This window comes from Alligator sinensis, unplaced genomic scaffold (assembly GCF_000455745.1).
Source record: "Alligator sinensis unplaced genomic scaffold, ASM45574v1 scaffold886_1, whole genome shotgun sequence".
Lineage (NCBI taxonomy): Eukaryota > Metazoa > Chordata > Crocodylia > Alligatoridae > Alligator > Alligator sinensis.
The window spans coordinates 1,890,622-1,909,446 of NW_005842040.1; the positions used below are offsets into that span (position 1 = coordinate 1,890,622).

General features: G+C 50.5%; 1 protein-coding gene across 3 annotated transcripts in view; it reads right to left on the reverse strand.

Annotated features, from left to right (window-relative positions):
- Positions 1 to 18,825, reverse strand: part of PPP1R1B (protein phosphatase 1 regulatory inhibitor subunit 1B) — a 52,913-nt gene that overhangs the window by 19,416 nt on the left and 14,672 nt on the right. The window contains exons 5-9 of one of the 3 annotated variants that reach the window (XM_006022594.3): positions 13,503 to 13,628; positions 7,310 to 12,198; positions 4,259 to 4,319; positions 2,979 to 3,001; positions 856 to 931 (exon numbers count right to left, since the gene is read on the reverse strand). In XM_006022594.3, the coding sequence (XP_006022656.1) occupies positions 856 to 931; positions 2,979 to 3,001; positions 4,259 to 4,319; positions 7,310 to 7,390 (241 nt within the window). In that variant the 5' untranslated portion in view covers positions 7,391 to 12,198; positions 13,503 to 13,628. Of the gene's footprint in view, positions 1 to 504; positions 703 to 855; positions 932 to 2,978; positions 3,002 to 4,258; positions 4,320 to 7,309; positions 12,199 to 13,502; positions 13,629 to 18,825 lie in introns of those variants that run through there. The other 2 variants (XM_014519430.2, XM_025202912.1) reach the window with 2 other exon arrangements.

Below are 18,825 nucleotides of genomic sequence, written 5' to 3' on the forward strand. Positions count from 1 at the left end.
TCACCTAGAGAGATGCTGCTGGAATTATTTAACCTCCATAAGGCACTTCCCCAAAGCCCTGCACAATGGTCCTCTCCCAGCTCAGAGCCATTTAAGAATAAAACACAGTGACTATTTTAGGGGTACAGAATTAAAAAAAACAACACAACAAAACAGTGCATCATCTCCCCCTGCTGGCCCAGCTCTGCAGCAGCAGCGCAAAACCCCACATTTATAGTCATGGGGTTTGGCACTCCTGGGGTTTGGGCACTGAAATCCTAGAAACCCCAAACCCAGGGAGGGAACATGAAACTGATCAGAAGCAGGAAGTGAAACTGACTAGGTCTCTCTGTTCCTTTCCTGATGGAAGGGCTGGGGGAAGAAGAAGAGTTTTTCTGCGCTGTGGATATTTTTGAATTTCAAAATGATTCCTGTTCTGTATCAGGGAAAAATTAAACCTTTGCAAAATGAGAGAGAGAGAGAGAGAGAGAGAGAAAGACCCAATTCAGCCTCACTCATTGTTACCAGAAATTCCATCCTCATCTGAATTGTTAGGAACGTTCCTGCGGAGAGGTTCGGTGTCGCTGAAGAATTCCCCATTCACTGTAGCCACGAGCTGCACTGCTAGCATGGAGACAAGTGAGCGAGGGTAAAAGGCACCTTGTGCCAGACCATAAAGAAAGCTAAGCATCCTCAGGAGAAATGCAGGGCTGAAGCAGTCCACAGAGCATATGGCTCAAGGCAGGAGCGGGAGGGAGTACTCCATGCACAGACCTAGAAAACCAGCCCGTTTGAGATCCACAGAAGACCTGGGCTGGGCTCTTGGCACTGGGGTGAATTTTGTCAGGAGGGTTAGTTGGATGGGCAGGACCGTACCTTTCAGAGACGGAGGGGTGTAGGTGCATGGGTTGGATCTCTTCGTTTTGTGCAGGTGGCCCTCACCCATGGCTCTCTGGAGAGGAGAGGAGAAGAGAAGGGTGATCAGGAGGTTTGCCTTGGGCATGCAGGAAGCGGCAAGATCAGGGCAGGGAAATTAAGTCAAGCAACCACTCAGCCAACGTGGCCCATCCCTCCCATGATACAAGTTGGACTGGTGGTGGGAACCTCCCAGTGTCCTGTTGATGAAGACAAGGCCACCTTTTCTGATGCTGGTTGTTAAGCAGATGCCCATACTGAGATGGGAAGAAACTGGGGGTGACAGAAGCAAAATGCAGGGAATCCAAAGCCAGGGGTATAGATGTCAGCACACCTCTGCAAACAGCTCTTGCAAAGCCCAGGGCACCATCAGCTAGTCAAGTTGTATACAAAGTGCTAGAGATCGACTTAAGGTTGGTGCTAAGATCCAGACTGATAGGCTTAGACCAATGGAAATGGGAAATTCAGAGGCAGTGCGGGTTCCACCCACCGACTGTGCTGCCAATGTCCATCAACCCTAACCCTAACCCTGGGCCTCCTTCCCTGGGGCCTGAAAGGCACTGAGGCAGGTGAAGGGAAATGGGAGTGGCTTTCTGGGGACAGAGGATCTAGTGTGTGGGCTTTCAATTAGTGGAGGAGGTGCCCCGAGAACATATGGCTAATTCTGTGTTAATAAACCCAAACTCCAAGGTGGGGGTTGGACCCTACCAAGGGTGCACAGACAGCATCTGGGAGCTGGTTGTGGAACATCTGTTGGCACCCAGGCCAATCAGAACCAATTGTGGATACCTGCAACTGTGCTGAGACACAGCACGTTCATTTCACATAAGCTGCAGAACACCCATTAGCTGGTAACAGGTTAGGGTCCTCACTGACCATAAACAGGGTCTCCATGTGACCTGGCCTTCATGAAGACAAGCGATTCTATATTGTGCTATCCAGCAAGGGGCTTATTTTATTTTAATTTATTGCACAGTAGCAAAACTATGCCGCGATTATGAGATAAGCCGTGGATCTGATAGAGTCACAACATGTGGGATCTCTGCCTTACAAGGCAGGGTTGAAGAGCAGCCAAAACACCAACCGGTTCCCAAGTCCCTGACTTCCGGCTTTTATTCATGTCTCCCTGCTCCACTGTGGCACTGCCTCTTGCCACGTGCAGTGAGGAATTTAATTGGACTCAAGATCAAGGAGAAGTCATGGAAAATGCGAGCGGAGATAAGCTCTCGCCAGATCAGGGTGACACAGCAATAGATCTGGCCCTTGCGACAGCCAGAAGTGTTTGTTAACTTCCAAGATAACTTTGCCCCTTGGAATCTAGCCCTGCTATGCCGGATTTACAAGGGCAAAAAGGCGGCACAAGCCCATAAATCAATGGGCTGACATTCCCCTGTACTCCCTCACCCACCCCCCTTAGTAAATTCTGAATGGATTTGGTGATGATTAGTAGAAACCAAAAGCAGTAGCTGTCCACACACAGTGCAAGTGACCTTTGCTGCTCTGCTCAGGACCCTCATTTCTCATCCAGAGCCCCTCCCTCATTAATTCAGCTCTGGGCTCCTCAAACAGGGTTTTGTTAATCCCTACCCCTTTCTCTTCCAGCCCTGGGCACCCTACACACTGTTCTCCCAATACCCCTCAGTCCCAATCCACAACCCTCCCACTGTTAATCCTGTCCTAGAGTCACCCAACTTTACCACAGGCCCCTGCAATGAATCATTTGCCACTACCCACACTGCTTCCTACCCAAATCTTGCAGCTGCTGCGGTGGTAAAAGGCAGTGCCAGTGCAGTGACAGGGGTGATTTTTCCACAGGGGGGTCAGAGTGAATCTCTCTGGAGATGGTTCACTCCTCTGAGGTCCTGCCTGTGCCAGCCCCAAACTAAATGCCTGCCCCCCCACCCAGCTTACCTAGTAGAAAGACACTTCAGCATCATCACCAGCATACCCTTTCACGTGACTCCAGTAGAAGGGACTTCCTGAGTTTTACTGCATCTTCATAGCTTTCTCCCCCTGTCCCTGTCTGTTTCTCTCCCCTACCCTTCCTCGTGGAGGTCCCCCCCTCCTTCCCACCTGTCACTCACCTGGTATGGGGAAGACTCCTCTTCTGTAGGAGAAACAAAAAAGGCAAAAAACAGGAGAAGAGTTAAAGACAAAGAAAACACAATCTTAGGACAAGCAGCAGGGATGCTCGATGCTGGGTAGGGAGGGGCCCCAGATCCATCTCTAGTAAGGATGGAAGGTGAAACCCAAGTAGATCAAAGCACCAGGCCCTGGTTGAATCTTCCCTTATTCCCCCACCCTATGAGCAGAGAGCTCTACCCACCAGATGGGAAGTGCCCCCAATCCCAACCCCAGCTGAGATCAAGATCAAGAGGCAGGGTGCCCAGGGGACTCTGAGTCACCAGTCCAGCACCATGATGGAACTGCCCAAAGCTATAACAGCCCAAAGCTGCCCCATGGTATCTCTCAGAGGCTATGGGCTCTGTGCCTGGGCTCTAGGAGAAAGCGTTCCTGTGGTACTCTACTGGGGGAAGACCTCCCACTACCCAATCGTAACAAACTTACAGTAACTACTGCATCCGTTTGACCCTTTTACAACAAAGGCCAAAACCCAGGACCCTTAGGGACAGACTTTGCACTGGAAATATATTCTTAACTCATCCATTTTCAGCATCTATATGACCTCAGCTTGTCTGCGTGCTGACCCTCCCACACATGGTACTTGCAGGTATCACACACATGTGACCTTGTCTTGGAGGAGGTCAAGTCACCAGGAAAGATAGTGATCATGACATGGAACTCCACTGAATGGCTACTGGGCCTGGGGGAGGGAAGTGGGGGGAATAGGGAATGAGACCACCCACCTGCGGTACAGTTTGTAGCAATAAGATTGTAGGGAATAGAAAGAGCATTTTCATTTGCATATTTTTAAATATGCATGGTAATTTGCCATTAAATACGATCATTTTAGGTTTCTAATGCAACCTTTCCATTTTTCAAACCTGACCACACGGACTCCAGTCCCTCTTTTAGTAGGGAAGGTGTCAACCCCAACACACACACACTCCCTGTTGGTCCCCAGTGAGTGAACAATGGGTGTGAGAGGTTCTCCCAATGCCATAGGTCCTCCCCTCACCTCCCCTGAGTTGGCAGGAGGGTTGGTTTTCTACCCCATCCTTTCCTCCCCTCTAGCAAGGCATTCCCAGCTCCACGGCCCCAGGAGCCACTTCTTCCCATTTGCATAGAAACTAACCCCTGCCTGCCCTCCTCACCCTCCCTGACATGCCCCTTGCTGGTGAGGGGGCTGGGCCTGAGGTCAAAGCTCCCTTTTTATCCCCTCACCTAGCAGAACAGGCCTCACCTGGGGATGAATGCTCCGACAGCTGGAAGAGCATGGCCGGCGTGGGCCTCCGTCGTCGGATCTAAACAGAAAGGAAGGAAGGAAGTCTTCAGTGTCACCTTGTTGCCCCATGAGAGGAGAGGAGAGGGCAGCATAGGGAAGCCAGGAGATTAATCTTTGCCTCCAGCTTTCTTCTGGCACTGAAGCCATCATCATTGTGGTCTAGCTGGGTGTCTCCTTCCTTCACCTCCCCCATCAGAGCCACTGTTGTGATACCCAGAAGCATCAGTCAATGACCATCATCACAGGATGGGGCATTAGATGCCCAGCCAGAAGGCTAGGCCTAGAGCTCACATGGCATTCTTTGCTGTGATGCCCATAAAAGACTCAGGTCATTAAAGTGTGTACTAAGAACCCACCACAATGACCAAAACCAGGTCTGTGTTTCTTTGTGGTGCCCCATTTGCCAGCAGCCTCCCGAGGTCTCTCATCTCAGACTGTTAGCACTTTGGGGCTGGGATCATCTTTGTGTTCCATGTCTGTACAGCTCCTATCACTGTGAGAGTCACCATGCCAGGACTAGGCTTGCAGGCACTACAGCAACATAAGTAATATCTCAGAGTAAAATCCTGCTGCCCTCATCTACTCCATCCCCAACACATGCTCTCTCCTGTCCTCTGCTGGCCCCACTCAAACCCAAGGGACTTGCCTTCCACTGCCTGACAGTGCCCAAGGGCTCATACCAAACCCTTACAATGTCCAGTACATCACTGCTGCCCTCTTTTGCACCTACACCCTGTACAGGCTACAAGCCATACAACAGCAACGGCAAAAGGACAGGAGTAGCTTTCTCTCCCTGCCATGCAACTCTGGAGTTGCCATATTATCTGCTAGGAGCCTGGTGAAGATTGCCACACTGCGACCTCATCCCAGACCTCGTGCTGTTGAGAATTCTCATGGCCCTGGAATTGCCGGACTCCCCGAGTTCATTTAAAATGAGTTAGTGCATTGCGAGCCATTGCAATTCCTGAGGAAAGATTGAAAACATGACTCACGTGAACCCCGAGGGCTCAGAGCTTGGTGGGTGAGTGAAAGGATCTCTCCGTTCATTGATCTGTTACAATTTCATGATCTTTTGTGCCAGCCTCGTGATTTCCAAGGGTCTGACTCATGGGCTGTGAAAGCTTCAGGCTGGCCAGATGGCTCAAGCTGGGGGAAACTCCTGTCCTTTTCCCTTTTGCTTTCTTTCAACCTTGTTGCTCCAAGGCTCTCACATTTGCCAGGAAAGACCCTGTCCCAGGGGTGTTCTGCTGGGCACCAATCAGGCCCAAACTTTCAATAGCAGTCACCAATCAGTAGCAGCTGCATTTTGCAGCTTGAAATAGGGAGAGGAGGTCCCTAGACCACTGGTGAGGGTACCAGGCTAGAAGCCTGGGTTCTCTGTTCTGCTACCAACTTCCTATGTGACCCCGGGCAAGTCACTTAGCCTCTCTGGGCCTCAAGCCCTATCGGTACTGAAGAGCTAACAGCACCACCTGAAAGTCAAAATAACGCCTGAAAGTGATGGGAGTGAAATTCATATCTAAGGATGAAATTAATTAAAAGGGCCTATCTTTTTCCAGAGGACACAGCTGCTTTGACACACAGGAACTCAGCACTCTCTGAACATCCCTTTAAGGTACCTCAGCTCAGAGACCCAGGAACTCAGGCACCCTCATTTATTGCCCAGGTTGGAAAAACTGAGGTCAGGTTTCTCTTCAGAAATACCTGTCCTCCCCCTGGGTATCAGCCTTCATGGCCTGTTGGCCTCTGCAAAATAAGAGGCTGATGATGCTACTGGTGACATTTGCCACATGGAGACAGGTCCAGGGGCATTAGACAGAAACCTTCGCACTCAGTGCCCAGAGATCAGCCACAGGACAGCAACTTGAGGAAGGAAATTTCCCTAGCACTGAAACAAGGTCTTGCATTTGACCTATGACCCTGAGGTCACATGACACTCAGGATCTCCTTTTAGATGACTATGTGCTGCCAAGGGAGGTTTTGAGAGCAGTAAATGGGACATCGATGGGTTACACTCACAATGCATGAGGACAAATTGGTCTGGCAGAACCAGCTCCTTTCTGAAGTTGCAGCCAGCATTTACTAACCGTTCTCTCTCCCTGCACCCTCTCATTGCCCACCCCACTTACTCACATGGGAGCTACAAAGCCACCAACTGTATGGCTCTGTCAGGAGGCCACAGCAAAACAGAACTGAGACCTGTCATGTTGTCTCTTCCCCAGATAGGCTTGGGGGAGTTCACAGGACCTAGATCTTCACTCCTCTCCTCCCCTCCCCAGCAGTCTGGTTGGCTTGTCAGAGACTCAGGAGGGCTTGACAAACACACAGAGTTTTGTGCAACTGATGCCTGCAACTTTTGCAAATTGAGTTAACCCTGTGCGAGAATAGGTGGGCATCTGCACACTGCCACTTTTGGCAAGCAGCTCAGGTTCAAGTGTGCAAGTGCACAGTATCTTGCACACATGTGAGTTCACCCCAGATTTGCATGCACAGCCTAGCAACTGTGATAGTTTGGATGATTTTGTGAGCCTGTGCATACAAGTGCCTTCAGTGTGTGTGTGTGTGTGTGTGTGTGCGTGTGCGCACATGCACGCGTGTGTGTGTGTGTGTAACGGCATCAGGGAGTTTGAGAGAACTGGGGCAGGAATGGCATTCATACTCAGGTGTCACACCTGTGAGTGTGCATGATGTGTTACATTCATGTATGTGTTATATTTGTATAAATATATGCCATATGTGTGGCCTAAGTGCATGTGTGCTGTGTGCCTAAGTAAATGTGTGTTGTGGTACACAAGTGTGTCAGGTAAATGTGCTGTGTATATAGAGATGTGTGTGTGTGTGTGTGTGTGTGTGTGTGTGTGTGTGCGCGCGCGTGCATGTGTGCTAGGGTCATATACCAGTGCCAGCACCTGTCCTAGAAGGCAGTATTCCTTCTTTACTGTACCCCTCGCCCTCCACTCTGCCCCAGACCCACAAACACAACTGAACCTGTTGATATGCCCCACTTACCATCTCCACTGCCCGTGGGTCCAGCTGGCTGGGGGGTGCAGGGACTGAAAACTGGATCTTCTTGCGATCCTTGGGGTCCATCGTGCTGGTGGGCTCTGTCTCTGTCTCTTCTCTCTCAGCTCCCGAAACCAGCTTTCAAGTCCAGGTCCTCCTTCTCTGGAGCTCTCCCGTTCCCTCTCTCCTCTGAACTCACCAGGAAGAGAGAACTGTGCTGCTCAGTCCCCCGGAGCCCCCTGCTCCAGCCCAGATGGCTCCTGTTTGAGCCCCACAAAGGAGTCTCCCGCTGCTCTGCTCAAATGTGCCCGCTCCCCTGTCACCCAGCAGAGTTAGGCAGTTCCATCCCTGCTGCAGAAGTGAGTCGTGCAGGTAGGGAGGGGAGAGGCAGAGACAGGAGGAGGAGGCAGGGAGGGAGAGAGCGCTGCCCTCCTACCAGCTCACTGGAGCCACGGTCTGAATTATTAATCCTCTGGGCAGGGGGCAAAGGCCTCTTTAATGAGCCCTCACTGGGAGCCGATTAGGGTGGTTTCAAACAAAACCATCCGTGTTTAACTCTTTAATTGCCCAGCTCAGGAGAGGACCCCCTCCCCTCTGGGAAATTTGATTGCATTGGGATTAGTGCCTGCTTGCAGAATGTTTATGTGGGTGCATAGGTAGGAGGCAGTGCTGCCCAGTAGGTCAAGCAGGCACTAGACACGGTGCTGAGTGGGTTCCAGCAAACTTAAGTTCTAGTCTTGGTCCTACCAGTAGTCTTAAAGCAAGTTGCTTAGCTTTCCTGTGCCTCAGTTTACCTACCTGTAGCACCCACTTGCTCTTGCTAAATCCCTCCAAGATTTGTGGGTGACAAACTAGATGGAGGTGCCATCCCAATAGGCAACTCACTTTGGTTTCACGTGCATGCGGTGTTCACATTGTGAAGCATACATGCAAAGGCAAATCTCTTTTAATCCTGGGGAGCACTGAGATAGATGCGCATTGGCTTTTTGCACATACCTCGGCCTGCATGCATGTGTGCACACACGTGCATGTGGCTGAGAGTTCATTTGTCACAAGAGTGGGTGCAACGGGTTATTTGGGTGTGTGGTGTGTACCTGAGTGCCCTGGTTGTATGTGCCTATGAAAGCAGGCATTGTCTTTCAGGAGGTGTGTGTGTTTATGTTGGCTTTGAATTTTCTGAGTAGCACATACCTCATTAGAACACTCTTTTCCAAGAGCAGCCCAATAAATCGAAAGATGCTGCATCTTAAAGGGGAAGGCTGGGAGGAAGTGGGGCTGGCAGACAGAACTAGGAGTGGGACACAGGAAATCTAGCAGCTTCTCTTTTATGCTTTACCACTGACTCTGTGGCTGACCTTAGATAAATTACTTAATCTTCCTTGGGCCTCAGTTCCCCATCAGTAAAATGGGGATAATATACTCCCACCACAAAGGTCTAGAGGGTAAAAAAAAAACCCTTAAATGATCAGAAAGACCAGATAAATACCTAGTAGACCTGATCAGAGAGAGACTGTATGTCCTGTAGGCCATGTGACATTCCCGTTTGCTTTTGTCCCCCAAATCAGAACAAGAAGTGACAATATTAGAATCCATTTCAGAATAAAATGGTAAGAAAAAGAATATGGTTAAGAAATATCTTTGTTTCATTTGGGTCTAGGATGTCCATAATGTAATATGGGAACTCATCCATGGGAGGTGTCATGGGAGATGTAGTCCAAGCAGATGGCAGGACCTATAAGGGAATATGAAGGCACAATGGGGTTCAAACTACAACTGTCATGCTGCATCATGATGGCTCTGGCAGGCACAGGGAACAATGTCGACCCCCACAAAACTATAGTTCTCTTTTCGATTGTCCTGTCGGAAAGTTCCACCCAAATCAAAACCCTTTCCATGGGAAAAGAAATCTAGAAATAGTTTTGGCCAAAGCCCATTTCCTGATGGGAAAACGTTTCTTTTGGAAGTTTTCGCCAGCCCACACAACTCGGTAGTTAGGAACGACTCGTGCCACATGAAGCAGATGTACTCCAACTTTGCTGTTAAAACTTTGATTACCTCACATGGATCTAGATAAGAGCCACCGATGGGATTTGCAGTTATTTAAGATCCTTTCATCTGAAGTCTTTCAAGTGAGATGGGAAGGCTGTTTTACAAGATCTGCTCAAGTTACTTGACTTGTGAGCATCACTTATGTGGCAGAGAAGAATAATTCTCTCTGCTGCAGAGAAGCACTGGGCGAGTTCCTCCAGCCATTGTGATGCAGGTCAGACTAGATAAAAGGAACAGGTGCTTTTGGCTCATGAATCCACACGCACCTTTACACCTTTCATGGATGTATCATCTGGGAAGCCCAGTGCTGGCCCAAGATACCAGAGTGCTAGGTGCTGCATGAACAGAGCAGAGAGAAAGTTCCTGTGCCGAAGGCCTGCAGTTTATAGGCAAAAGGTCAGCCTTCAGACACTCTCAGCAGGGTTTGCCAGCTGTGCCTATGTTCTTTCCAAAGCGCTCAATCCAAAAATCTATGGCTTGGGTCCCTTAGCTGGTATGAACTAATATGGCTGCATTAACTTCTCTAACAGACACCAGCCAAGAGGTTAGGACTCCGTTTCCACATTTATTGGACAAAATGCCAATTTGCTTATAAAAGGTCCCATTTTCATCAATATTTTCTTCTTCACTTGCAAAATATTGACAGTTTTGAGTTCTTGGGGGTAGGAGGCAGATAATTTTCTGATTTTTCAGTGAAAAAAATCAAATTGTTCTGCAACCAAATCTGATTTTGTTTGGTGGAAGATAAAATCCAGCACCCAGCCTGCTTTTGAGAACGACCAGCAGCACCTCTCATCATACCAACGCTGTGCTACATAACACAAGTCTCTGACACTTATTTCAAACTGATATTAGACACAAAAAGGGATCTAATTATTTTCCCCGACTTACCTGTCAACCCCATCAGTCTTATGTTCTTTTCCATAAGAGTTCAGCTTTGGCCTTGTTTTCTCCAACAGAAAAAGGTTGGTTTTACCCCATGCCAACTAAGTACCACACAGTATCATCCTAATGCAGACAGGGCATGTCAGTGGAGCACTGGATAAACCAATACCCACGACAGTTTGTGGCCCTATTGTACCTCTGCCACTGGCTCCCTGTGTAACCTTGGGCGGGTCACTTGGTCTCTGCGAAAAAAAGTCTCCAGTGCCCAACTGCATAGTAGGGATTATAGCACTACCTGCCTCACAGGAATAGTGTGAGGACAAATGGATTACAGACTGCGCAGCATCCAGATCCTACAGTAATAGGTGACTGGCTGGTTCTAGGAGTCCTTTAGATAGATGGCTCTGGTTGGCTGGGAAACCCAGCTCGTCACTGGCAGGTGTCATTACAAACCTTTAGCCTGGCTCTGATAAGGAGGATGCTGGGTGACGTGAGCAGCAGGGCTGAGCTGGCTCAGGCTCAGGGATTTCTAGGTGAGCCAACTGCTTTAAATGGCTGGGTTCCAGAAGCTGTGGTTACAGCAAAATATTTACCCAAGCAAGGCATCCAGCAATCCAAATCCGCCTCCCTTTCACCCAGATCCGTTACGGAAAATAAAGCAAAAGCGCTTTCCACCGTGCGGTCTAGTGGGTGGAATGCTGGGCTGGGATTCAGGACGCCTGGGTCCTTTCCCTGCCTCTGCTATGTGACCTTACTCAGAGCAGCAACCAGAGGTTTTAAAATAAAATTTTAAAAAAACCAGACCAGGATGTAAAAAAGCCCCAGGGATTCCAGCCTGTAGCCTGGCACTGATGCCTACCTAGTCCAATTTCAGTGCCTCAGGTTCCCAGCCAGTGCCCATGCTCATCAGCTCAGTCTTCCCCCTCCAGCTCTGTTGTGCTGACATCACTGCTTCCCAGTCCCAGCCTCTCCCTCCACCCCATTCCCAGCGACCCCCACCGTGTGATCCCTAAGTTCTTTCTCATGGTCTACTCCCATCCCCTCAGTGTCCCCCACTTCTTGTCCCGCTTTGCATTCAAATCAAGCAGCTCCTTTCCCACATGCCTGGGCTGCAATAGTGGTATTAGTTTCAGCACAGAAGAGAGAGGTTTCCAAACCCTAGCAAAATACTCCCTACCCCAGCACTGCATTGGGCTGCTCAGAGGCTGGTGGGAGTCTGCCCAGTGGGATGGGATCTCCAGGGACTTCTAAGGTCAAAGGTCAAAACACACAAGGGCTTAATTGAGCTAGTGTGGTTACAGGACACCAGTTTCTAAAGCCCATGGCACAAAAGTGAATCACATGGGCAGCATCACATCCACCCTTCTTGGATTCCCCAGCCTGGATGACTAGGAACCCACATACAGCTGGGGCAGCCTTTGGCACAAATCTGACACCTTACACCTTGCTTCAGGGAATTCACTTCCAAATGTCTGAGCTTCTACTGCGAATGTGCAAACTGAGATTTTATAGAGGTTCCAAACTTTTCTGGGTGACTTCCAAGGGCCCAGTCCAAAGCAGGAAAACCAGTCACAGAAAAGAGATGATCTAAAAAAAGAAATCATAAAAAAAAAAGCCACCGCCCCTTCTGCTCTCCTTGCTATCTGCGAGAGCTGGACTATGTTGGGGCTCCCAGGACAAAAAGTTAAATGGATTTAAATAGGATGAAGTTACAAGCAACTGAAAACAGAGTCTTAGCAAGAGAAGGGTCAGGGCCCTGTCCCAAACCCACCAATTATACCAAACATACTTGGTCCCTACCTGAAATGCCTGATCTCCAGGGGCGATGGCAGACAGGAAGCATCTTCCGATGCCAGGATGGAGCTTCTCATCAGCCAGAAGGGCTCTTTTGTTGACCCACTCTGAAAGGGAGCCTCATTCTCGGTTACAGCAAAAAAAGGCCTTGCAATCTCAGGCTGGTTCTACAAACCCCAGAGAAAGGCCATGATTTTCTGAAGGTCTCCGGTTCTTATGGCCCATACGCTCCTCTGCCTCACGAGCACGTTCTCACACACTGCCCATGTTGAAGTCCCACAGGGTGGGGATTTCCCTGGATTAGTTCTGCTCTGATCCTATGTGAAGCACTCACGTGGCTGGTGCCACCACCAATGAATTGGAGCCTCCAATGCTCTTGAATGCATTATTGTGAGGTCTTTTCTTACTGCTGTTTGCACAGCCCCTAGCACACAGGAAGCCTAGGAGCACAACTAGGGCTGCAGCACAACAGCAAAGCAACACATCTGTATGGAAGGGAAGGTGCATAGGGATAACTAGACACAAACTACAAGCTCTGCAACACACCAGGGCATGGGGAGTCCAGCAGACAAAGCAAGGAAGCCCACAACCAGGAGACCTGGGGCAACAGTCACAAGCTTCCCCACTAACCAGCATCAGTCAGGTGCTACAGGTGGACTTAAATAGGGACCTGCTGCTCTTTTAAGCCAGTGAAGTGGTATGTGGGCACAGCCAGCCTGATCCACCCCAGCTAGCCAAGCAGGGTAGGGGGGGACTGTTGCTAACACACTCATACAGGCTTGTACCTTGGGTGTGGTCACCTCTGCAAGGCAAAAGGCAGGGAAGCACCCTAGAGTCTAACTGGTTCAGAGAGAAGTGAGCTTGCGTAGGCTACAACTTTCTCCGCCAGGTGTGCATGGGCAGTGGCACAGACTCATCCTTCCAAGTGCTTCTGATTTCCCAGAATTCCAGAGGAAAGGCATTGCTGGGGCCCACCAGCCCTCCCTCCCCAGTGCCATGGGAGCAGCTGGGCAGCTCCAGCCTGTCCCAGGGCTGGACTCTCATTGCTGCTGCTGGGCTCATTCGCACCTGTGCAAATCTAGCCATTCTCCTCAGCTGACAAGCCAGCTTAGCAGCTCTGAAGGGACCAGAGCAAGGGTTATATCAGGCCCAGAGCCATCCAGTGGGGCTTCCTGGGGCTGGCACCTTGCCGTCTCCAGTGGCACCGCCCAGGCAGCAGCATGTGATCTCACAGGGAGCTGGCACTGCGTGAGCATAAGGGACCCATCAGGTTGTTATGGCAACAGGTTCTTTTTGATTGTTGTTAAATCATTTTGCACAGGCTTTTTTTGGTCCTAAAGCGGTTTTTCCTGGGAGACTTCTCCCCCGCAGGAAGCACTCAGCACGAAAAGAGCAGGGCAGGTGTCATGTCCCCCTCCCATCCCATCCCACCCCTGCCCAGGGAAGGACCCATGGGTTTGCAATGTCTCACCTCACTGGCACATTCTTCACAGTACGTCACCTCCCTGGAGGGCATGCTCACACCCCAGTGCACGTGTGGCAGGGGACGCAGAACAGTTCCATGCAGCAGAGGAAGGCTCCAGGAGTGTCCCTGGGGCTGAGATGGATGGTGGGGCATGGGTCAGGCAAGGTGGACACTGGCAGAGCTGTATGGGCGGATGTCAATGAGGCCTGCAAGTTGGGAGTGAGGGGCACTAGCAGACCTGTTGTAGAACTAATGCCAGAACAATGAGGGACTGTAGGTTGGAGATGAGGGGCACTGTCAGAGCTGAGAGGGAGCCCAGAGTTGGGCTAACAGAGAGCTGTAGGCTGGGATCCACATGGCACAATACCATGCCAGGTGGATGCCCAAGTGAGGCTGAAGACCCAGAGCAGTCCAGCTGCAGAAGCCCAGCACTGTGCCCAGGCTAAGGTACCTCAGGAGGGTTAATCAGGCCAGAGGCATGCCATGAGAAGGTGGCTAGGTGCTCCAGAGCTAGTTCAGGGGTCACTACACAGCACTGTATGGTGCTACGTAGATGCACCACCAGCAGTATGCGAGCCAGGGCTAGAGTGGGACACAGCCCAGAAGTAAGGGGTACCAGCAGACCTGCCTATGGGGAAATGAGAACTGGAATAGCAACTGGGGTGAGAGGAGGAGGGACAGAGGGGCTGAGGTCAGAAGTAGGGGTCTCAACAGAGCTGAGAGCAGCCCTGGCTCCACCAGCTCCTGTGGAAGCTGGAGGGTGAGGTGAAAACCAGGGTTCCTCAGGGAGCCAGGTCATGGAGGGGTTAAATGGTAGATCACGGTGTCTGGCAGGATCCCCCTCCACAGCACAGCATCTCCCATCCCACAGCACTCTGAGGCTCAGCATAGGCCTTGGAGCCAGGGCAGTATTGCCAGCATCCTGACACAGCACTAACAACCCAGTCCTAGCCCTGGCACTTGTGCAAGCCCAAGGGGAGAAAAACTGGACGTGTCTTAGGGCACACCCACCCCCCAACGCATCTAACAAAGACATCACACACACGCCACACGCCACACGCCCACCCCAAACATCCGCGCTGCACACGTGCCCCTAATCCACACATACACACCTACAAATTCACTTACCTATGTGCACCATATCATGCCCTTCTACCCGAATGCATGGCTGACACTCTACTGGAAACTAATGGCCCTGCATGTAACACACCATGTGCTTATCACAACATACTCACACCGCTGCTCCTAACACAGAACCCTACCTCACACACACATACACACACACACATTTCTTCCAAGACACATATGCAGACTTCAGTCCTAACTTATACCTGTAAAACACACACATATACACATGATCTGGTTCTGTTTTCTCTCTTTAGCATGCAGGTGCACACATACATGCATGCACGTGTGCACTCACGCAGTCTGACTTTGCTATCATTCACACACATACATGCATGTGTGGTCTGCTTTTGCTTTTGGGCATACATGCACACATACATAGTCTGATCCTGCTCTCTCTCTCTCTCTCTCTCTCTCTCTCTCTCTCTCTCACACACACACACACACACACACACACGTGTGTGTGTGCAGTCTGACCCTGTTTTCATTCATACACATGCATGCATGGTCTCATGGCCTTGGTCTCATGCATGCACACATGTATGTGCATGGCCAAATCCTGCTCTCCCTCACACACGCATGTGCACACAGTCTGATCCTGCACTCGCTCACACCAGTTTTACCCTGGTGTGGCTCCCTCAATCCAGCATAGGAATCCTGGACTGGCAGGGGTACGGGAGAGCAGAATCTGCCCCCTTGGTTTCTAGTTGATGGAAAAGGCTGCAACTTCTCACAGCAACAATTTCCCTGGCAGAGAGAGAGAGAAAGTAAAAATAGCAGAGCAGTTAGCATAATTGCCACTTACTGCCTCGCCCTCCTTTAGGAATTAAATTACATTTTATTACTTTGATTTTTTTTTTTGATGGCACATAACATGGATGCTGTTATCTTAGAGGAGCCTCCAACCCTGAGGGGAAGAGAATTGGGGAGAAAGGGACAGGAAAGTAGGGCGAAGAAGCGGGTAGAAGGTCAGGTTGTGGGTGGGGCTTAGAGATAAGTGGGTGGGGCTAGGAGACTGAATTTTCCCCCAGGGGTGGAGCTTGGAAGGCAAGGACTTCAGGGAAGCTTAGAAGGGAAGGACAGACCTGTAGGACTGAAAGGGATGAGACAAGAGGGATGAGGGGAGCCTCATAGGAGGAGAATACTGGGAAGGAAGCAGGGTAGACCAAGTTCTCTGCTGACCACAGCCCCTTGCCCCAGGCTGCTCCCTTAACCTGGGAGCTCCAACCAGGGACAGGGTGGGTGTGAAGCCACTCAGATCAGGGCCACTTTGCACTGGTGTCAGCGACCAATATGGAGGGTCACTGACGAGCCAGGCCTTATGATGTTAATGGCATCCCTGGCTATGCCACCCTTGTCTCACATTCCGGTAAGGCCAAGTCCATGTTCTGTCCGTGCTCTCTTAGTCCACACAGTCTGTTCCTCCCCCCAAAAACCTCAATGGTGCAAGGAAGGTCTCTGGATCAGAACAGCTCAATGCTTCTTCTGTGCTATTCCCATTATGGGCCAGCAGAGCTGTCCCATCAGCCTGGGGCATGGGTACAGGGGCATCAGATGCATGATGTGGAGTCAAAGACTATCACCTGAAGCCTACTTCTGTTAGGGCCCCTTGGTACTGGGGAAAAGATCTAGGATCTTGCTCTAAGAACAGCTTACAACAGCACCTGTGACAGAGTGTGACCCCAGCAAGCATTTCTGCTGTGCAAGTACATGAGTCAATGGGCCCCTAAACTTCTACAGGTGATCCAGCCACTAGAGCGTGACAAAGAGCCCCAGCTCCAGCATGCACATTCTCAATCATTACCCAGTATGGAAATTATTTCAATAGAAATCCAAGTGAAAGCTATCTTGGAGGATTATTTTCCTGCTTTTTGGGGTCAAATCTCAGTGGGACAGTCGTGGTCTGCCGATGCACAAGCAACAAGGAACACAAAAAGGTCTTGGTCCTCTATCAGCTACTGTGATGCTAGCTCCAGTCCAGATGCTGTGATGACACAGTAGCACTCCAGCTAGGCAGAAGGGAGCATGGAGGGGTCAGAGCCTGGCTTTCAGCCTCAGGCAGCCAAGACATCTCTCCTACTCAGGACTCTATGGCGTTGGTAGGAGATGAACCTCTAGTGAGTTTCTGTTCTGGGGTCCAATATTCAATAAGGTTGTTGCTGACTTAGAAAGGATCAATGTGAGGCCCAGAAGCCCCCCTCCTTCCCTTAGAAAGAGAGAGGCTGGAGATGTGCAATCCATGTAATTATCCAAAAGCTGGTGGAGAGGTGATGCAATCTATCCAGACGTAACCAGGGCAGGGGTCTCTATATCTGGGGGACGAAGACAGAGCAAGTTCCAACAACCAAGCTGAAGCTCTAGAAATTCCGCCTAATAATTAGGTGCCATTGTTAAAAGCCAGGATAATTAACCATTGTAACAGTTTAGGCCAGGGACACAATGGGCTCTCCATTGCATTCCAGCTGGAAACCAATGCTGGGGTCCTGCAAAAGATGTGCTTTAGCTGGTTCACTGTCCTGGATACAGGAAACACAGGGTAAGCTGCTGTGGCCTGTGCTGTGTTGTGTCAGGCTAGATCAGTTATTCTCAACCAGAGTGCCATGAGATCCTTTTAAGGGTGCTACAGGGTGTTATGCAATATTAGGTGTGCAAACACCTACAGCTGATTCACAGGATAAACCCAAAATTTTTCAATAAGAATCCATAGTGTGAAAAACACTCTACTCTGCTATGGGCTTTCTGAGTTCTTTGCAACAGAAAAATTGCTCTAGTATTTTTCCCTAGTCAAGAAACAAAAGCTCAGAGCTGTCATGATTCTCAAATACACCAAGGGTCCTCCAAGCAGCATAAAGAGGCTTTAAAGTGGTGCCCCTGAAAACCCACCCGGCTCCTTGGCTGCTGGAAAGCTGATGTAATAAGGGTTTTGCACTCCCCTTCCCCTGTGCAGCAGGTGTAGCACTACACTAGGGCTAGCCTCTGCTTCACCAGAGAATTGGGAACTGGAGCCCAAGTTAGAGCAGCCCCCTGAGGGTCCTCTATTACAGACAACTGGGGAAGCACCAGGCTAACTCTGCCTCTGGGAGCTCACAGAGGAGCCTGAGCAGAGAAGAGGTGGGAAACCCCCACCACCACTCCAGGTCTTCAGGGCATAGAGCAGCAGTGCCCATAACACTGGAAACAATAGGTCATGGCAGCCTTTCCTTGAGGGGATAAGGGCTGCGAACACTGTGGGGCTCCATCTAAGTCATGTCTGTGCAGCCAAAGCAACTGTGTCCATAACCCAGATCAGGTCACCATAGTATGAAAGGTGAGAAGACTTGGGTTGCAGCAGGGTGTTCAAGACAAGGGTAGCAAGTTGACTATCATCTTGTCCTCACTACTCTTCTGTCCTAGCTCTGGGCTGCACAGCTGCCCCCTGAGTTTGTATGGGAAAAGGCAACAAGATGAACAGTGTCCCCTAGTAGTTGCAGCAGGGCAGTGGACACAGGTTCAAATTCCAGCTCTGGAAGAGTGGGGCATTGTGGTTAGAGCAGAGGCTGGGAGCTAGGACTCCTGGCTACTCTTCTGAGCTGAGAAGTGTACAGCATATTGGTCAGATCAGGAGACTGGGAGCCAGGACCCCGGGGTTCTGTCCCCAGCTCTGAAAGTGGAGTGGTATTCTGTGGCTGGAGCTGGGGTCGGGAGTTAGGACTCCTGGGCTCCGTCCCTAGCATTTCCCCTCGGCCTAGCTCCTGCAGCTGCACACAGTGACTGATTTGCTTCCCAGATGGCTGGAAGCAACTCTCACTGAGGCTTGCAAAGAGCAGACTCCTTCCTGGATACCCAAACAGCTCTGGCCAAACCTTTACTTCCACTTGCTGCTTTAGAGACCTCAATGGCAGCACAAGCCACCTCTGCACAAGCCTCTGCACAAGCCACCTCTGCTCCTCACAAGAAGACCTCATGGGGAAGCCTCATTCTTCATAGCCTGGAGGACAAGTATTTGCAGGGGTCAGGAAGGGACCTATGGACAGCAGCGTACTGGCTAGTGGCTGGATCGTGTCTCCTGGCTATGCACCTGCCAGCCCACCTGCACCCTTGACTCCTGTTCCAGGCTCTGGGCCTGGGTCTGTAGCAGGCACCTGTGGCCCCAGCACAGAGGGGTTAGGCAGCCAGCCCTCTCCAGTGGGTTCCAAGGCAGCGCTAGCTCAGCCTGTGCTGCACA